Source organism: Eurypyga helias, unplaced genomic scaffold (assembly GCF_000690775.1).
Source record: "Eurypyga helias isolate BGI_N326 unplaced genomic scaffold, ASM69077v1 scaffold50057, whole genome shotgun sequence".
Classification (NCBI taxonomy): Eukaryota; Metazoa; Chordata; class Aves; order Eurypygiformes; family Eurypygidae; genus Eurypyga; species Eurypyga helias.
In genome coordinates, this window is record NW_010264621.1 from 7,377 (window position 1) to 13,175 (window position 5,799).

The following is a 5,799-nucleotide window of genomic DNA, read 5'->3' on the forward strand; positions in this document are numbered from 1 at the left end:
CGAGGGGACGCAGCCTGGAGCGGGCTGCTCCTGAGGGACTGTACCCCGTGGGAGGGGCCCACACTGGAGCAGTTCATGAGGAACTGCAGCCTGTGGGAAGGGCTCACGTTAGAGAGGTTCTTAGAGGACTGTCTCCCATGGGAGGGACCCTGTGCTGGAGTAGGGGCAGTGTGAGGATTCTCGCCTGAGAAGGAAGGAACTGCAGAGACAGCATGTGATGGACTGACCACAACCTCCATTCCCTGTCCCTCTGCACTGCTGATGGGGAGGAGGTAGAGAAAATTGTGAGTGAAGCTGAGCTCGGAAAAAGGGAGGGGTGGGGGGGAAGGAGTTTTAAGATTTTTTTTTTTTATTTTTTCATAGTTTTAAGATTTTTTTTTTTTAATATTTCATTATTCTACTCTGATTTTGATTGGTAATAAAGTAATATCCCCAAGCTGAGTCTGTTTTGCCCGTGATGGTAACTGGTGAGTGAGCCCTCCCTGCCCTTATCTTGACCCATGAGCCTTTTGTTGTTCTTTCTCTCCCCTGCCCAGCTGAGGAGGGCAGTGACAGAGAGGCTTTGGGGGCACCTGGCCTCCAGCCAGGGTCAACACACCACACAAGGTGATGACTTGACAAACAAGTGAGCTGTTAAATTTTCCAGTGTTACATGCTGTTTTGGCTGCACTATTCATAAAATGGTTTCTTTTCCTTCTATAGTTACTGGGTGTATGACAGCTTTCTCAGAAATTTTGGATTATACTGCATTGCCCTTCTTAAGAATTTTTTACTGCTTATTGCAAGAATAGTCTTGTTGATAGTGCTAAGAAAGAATTAGGTGAAACTGGAATATATATCTTCTCCACAGATCTGTCTTTAATATTGTTGGATTGCTCTAACTAGAGAAGCTGGATAATAAGCCCTTGATAATTAAACTCTCTTTAAAGATGTATACTATTCCCATCTATTTATCTTCAACTGTGGTTTAAAATGTATTAACAGCAATGGGTAAGAAAGAGGAAAAACAATAATAAATTGTGCCGATAATGTGTTCTTCTTCACAGAATTTATTATTTCTCTGACTGCATCTGATGAATTCCTTATAAACAGAATAATAAATCTGCCAGAGAAAATTGTTGCTGGAACTCACTATAGCCAGGACCTGTTCCTGCCATTGCTGAATCTCTTCAGAGAGTTAAACACAGATGATAAGACTGTTCTCAACTATTTTGATGAACTTGAAATACATCCTCACTTTATTGGTATGAAATAATAAAATTAGTTGACAAAATTTTTATTGATGCAAATTTAACACTTGCGAAGATGATACAGTGAATGTACATATATACAGTATTTTAAATTAACATGCAGAACATATATACAACAAGCATTTAATTATATACTTGCAAAAATATCTGTATACTCACAAGGATTCCGAATTGTTCTCTCACAGTTAACCTGTTCTAAAAAACAGGAGGTTTAATTTTTCTTTTTTGTAGGCTAAATGATGAAAGTACTTCTCTGACTTAGGCTACAGACCTCTACACAGATCCATAAAATTAAGTAGCATCAGACTTAAGCAGAGAAACAACTGCTCTTTCAGACATATTCTGAAGGAATTTAGTGGGAAGTGGTTCAAAATTTGTGCTTGATTTGTTAAATATTGACTTAAATTAATCAAATCTTTTTTCCACCTTAATTTTAGAAAATCATTATATATGGCTTTATGAATTGCTTTTAAGATTATTATTTTCTGAGTCTGAAATATAATTAGTACCAAAGAGTGGGCTTCAAGATTCTGGAAACCCTACTTTGCTACAGTGACTCACTGCATGGAGTCTGCAAGTCAGTTATCTTGTGTCTTGTTTCCCTCATCTGCAAATTGGGGATGGTGAGACAGGCATGTTAATCATCTACAAAAAGGCGTGTTAAAATTTGTAACAGCAATTTCCTTTGAAGAACCTAAATTATGAAATGTTCTGGTGATCTTTCCTCTCAGCGTCAGTGCCAACTTCATTTTTTTTATTTAAATGGTATTTAATTTTGAGGATAAATGTAGTTAATTATGATTGCTGTAATATTTGCATTGTAATCTTGCTTGGCCATCTAAGAAAAAAATGCTGTCTCTGTCACCTGAAATTCAATGCTGAGAGTGTTCTCAATACTTTAAATGACTAGAAAAGTGGCTTGCACTGTAATTTGTATATCCAGGTGCAGCTAAAATTGCAGAAAAAATGGACTGCTTGACAAAGAAGTGAAAAAGAAGGTCTTGCTTAGTCTCTATGTTCCTACATGAAGCTACAGCTTTGTTTTGTAGATATAACACAGTAAGAGTCAAACTACAGGTGGGTCCATGTCTTGGTAAATCTGTATGAGCGAAAACCTTGGTTGTTGCCAAATCCTGAGAACCTATTGTGTAACCTGTGGGGGAGACAGGGTTAAAAGCTGATGGTTTTATACATCTGGATAAGTTGACATAAGATTGGTGACAGGAACATCAACAAACCTTTAGATGAAAGAAGTAAAGACAATCAGATGTAGATAACTTCATTCTGTGTAGCAAAAAACCCCCGAGACATTTATAAGCAACTGAAACCAACATCTTACACTTGAAAATTCAAGAAATGTGAACACTATGTATTTTTAGGTCTTGCAGTTATTTACTGATGTCGACTGAGAGTTGACAAAAGCCTTGAAAAGTTCTCTCTTGTATTGTTTAAAAGATGTAGCCAAACTTGAAGATCCTGAGAACAGATTTATTGTAAAAGAGATCATCAAAGAAATTGGGGAACCTCAGAATTACTGTTTGACAGATGAAGAAAAGGAGAACCTGGAACGCAAAGCAGCTGAGGAATGGCTTGTCAAAGAAGCTCAAGAAAAAGCTGAACAAGAGCGTAAAGAAGCTGAGGAGAGGGCTGAAAGGATCGCAAAGTGGGAAGAGTGGGTAGGTGAATATATATTTTTTGGAAACAGTATTTATGTGTTTTAGATGGCTTCCAGCAATCTGTTATGTAAATACACTTGGAAACCTGTATCATAAATTCCTTAATCATACTTCAGATCTGGGTTAGATGATTTTCACAGTGCATTTTGAGGCTCAGCCTAAAGAACAGTTTCTTTTTGATAACACACATAGCAGTGTTTTTTTGCATGTTGGTATCAGCATGTCTTTAAAATACTTTTATGATAGTCTTCTTGTTGTTGCCATGGTGTAGCTCTTTTATTTTACCATTTATAAACATCTGCTACAATCAATGGTGCTTTTCCATAATCAATCTTCTAGGACTTTTGCATTCTGCAACTCCCAGTTGTTTTATCCCCTCCTTTCCCCCATACTTTTTGAGTGTAATCATTGTATTTGATTTAACCTGAATTCAAGAATACATTTGCTGGTGTAAACAGATGTAATTCACTGTGCATTTAGTTTATTTAACTCTAGTTCCCCTCAAAAATTGACATAAATTAAATAAAACCAAACCCAAAACAACCAACCAAACAAACCCCAACACAATTTACAGTTATTTAGACAGTCAGAGCTCTCTTCTCAGTAAATGTATTCTCATTCCCCTGCACTTCAAACAAAACCTCATGAAACCATCTGCATTTGCAACAGATTAATTTTTGAAGGGATATTGTGTGTTTGAACCATTTTGCCAAATAACTTATGGAAACAGGACCACTAGAAGATTTCAGAATAAACCTCCTTTTAGAGGATTTAAAAGAGTGATAAAGGAAATAATTTTACTAGGGAGATTATTTCAATTTTTATCACATTCAATTCTTTGTCCTCAGTGTGCTGTGAACTCTAGATTTAATAAGCAGTTCATAGTGTTTCCTGACAAATTGTGAGTTTTAAAGGTCTGTCCACAGCTTCGAACACTATTTGTTTCTCTAGACCACCATTATAAGTTAGTCAAGTGCTATTTTGTAGATGTTACAAACCTTTTTCTTTATGATTTTGTTCATTACTCATAGAATGAACATCTAGAGGAGGTGAAAAGACAAGAACAAGAGTTATTGGAGGCCGAGTCCATTCCACTACAAAACTATTTGATGAAGAATGTCATGCCAACACTTCTGCAAGGGATAAATGAATGCTGTAGGATCAGGCCAGATGATCCAATTGATTTTCTGGTAAGGTGATTACCTCTTTTTTCTTATATATGTTTGGAAAAGATTAATGAAAATATTTATGTAGACACAAAGCATCTCTGTTAACAAAAGGACTTAAATTCCTGCCCCTCCTCCCCCCGCCCGCCCTCGGCCTTGATAAAAATTAGTTAATGCATAGTATCTGCAATTCTGGTGAGCAGTAATTGTGAAAGCTGACGGCCCGGCAACTACTCTTTATGGGATCAGTTGATACCATGTATCAAGTAAGGGCATAATTCAGCTTTTATAAATAGTAACAGGAGAAGAATCACTACCAGAATCCGGTTCTCTTTGATGCGTGCACTCCACATGTTGTATGCACCCTGACAATTCTGCTGTGACTTGGAGGCCTGCAGAAAGGGGTGCATCACTCCCCATCCTGCTTACACCCCTCCAGGCACAACAGAACACGCTACTGTGGTGATGAATGAAAGCTCTTCTGTCATCCCTTCACAATACACAGATAAATTAAAGAGTAAATCTTATAAGGCATTCATACACTAATTCCAGTTGTGAAGGACCTCAAGAAGTTATCTAGTTCAGTTTTTGGCTGAAAGCAAGGTCAGCATTGCATTGACAAGAATTCAGATGCTGTAAAGTCATTACTGTACTGCTGTTGTTCCTGCACCTCCTAAGGAAGTTATTAACAAAGTATCACTATTTGAATGAAAAGAAACATTGGATTTAAATGAAAGCATCAGTGTTGCATTCCACTTTAGGGACTGAGGAATGTTGAATTGCTTTTACCTTTTTGCTTACTGATGCGTGACAAGTACCTGCAGCTGTAGAAGCATGAGGTCTTCCCTACCAGCTGCGTAACTTCCAAAGACCGGCGTTGTCTGCTCTTCTGGGTCCAGCAATCAGGCCTCAGAGTCCTCCCTAGGATCTTCCGTGGAGTGGCAAATATTGCGATAAATAGCTTCCTTCTCTTGCCTGTGATAGGGAGGGGGTGACTTTGTTGTGGATGCCCCATCCCTGGATGTCTTCAAGGCCAGGCTGGATGTGGCTCTGAGCAACCTGGTCTAGTGCAAGGTGTCCCTGCCCATGGCAGGGGGGTTGGAACTAGATGATCTTTAAGGTCCCTTCCAACCCAAACCATTCTATGATTCTATGACTGCTACTGAGAGGGAGAATGAAGTGGATGGTATTTTGGATGATATCTGTGGGGAAGAGTTTTTTCTGACATATCTGCCAGAAATTAAATTTTAGAGCCATTTAGTATTTTCTGTGATTTTGTTTAAAGCAATGGAGCCTTGAAAATAACTTTGAAACTCTTCTGTTTATAGGCAGAATATATCTTCAAGAACAGTCCTAATATCGAATGGGATAAACATTAAGTCCTAAGAGCTGTTGAAATTGTGAAGCAGAAAGGGAGAACATTCCTAATGCATTTTCAAGAAAAACATTTAGTTTCTGAAACTCTTTTTGTTTAGGTTTACTATGTAATCTCCATTTTTATGTCTCATACTATGTTGTATTGAGCTTTTGTTATTCCTTCTACAAAAGTACCATTTACCGCACATATTAATACATTTATGCATCTGCATTTCATACGTCTGAAACTATGAACTATAAGAATCTGTTCTCCCCCCAACATTTTCTTCCTGGATTTTTTTCAGTTACACGTGCTGTTTAAGCAATAAGTAGAATCACAGTGCCCTGATC

At 37.9% G+C, this 5,799-nt stretch overlaps 1 protein-coding gene across 1 annotated transcript in view; it reads left to right on the forward strand.

The window, feature by feature from the left end:
* Positions 1 to 5,471, forward strand: part of AK7 (adenylate kinase 7) — a gene marked incomplete at its 5' end in the record, with an annotated part of 12,157 nt that extends 6,686 nt beyond the window's left edge. Inside the window, 4 exons of the mRNA XM_010156428.1 lie at positions 1,047 to 1,244; positions 2,706 to 2,926; positions 3,958 to 4,116; positions 5,421 to 5,471. Of these exons, the coding sequence (XP_010154730.1) occupies positions 1,047 to 1,244; positions 2,706 to 2,926; positions 3,958 to 4,116; positions 5,421 to 5,471 (629 nt within the window). The remainder of the gene's footprint in view (positions 1 to 1,046; positions 1,245 to 2,705; positions 2,927 to 3,957; positions 4,117 to 5,420) is intronic.
* Between the last annotated feature and the right edge of the window lie 328 nt (positions 5,472 to 5,799).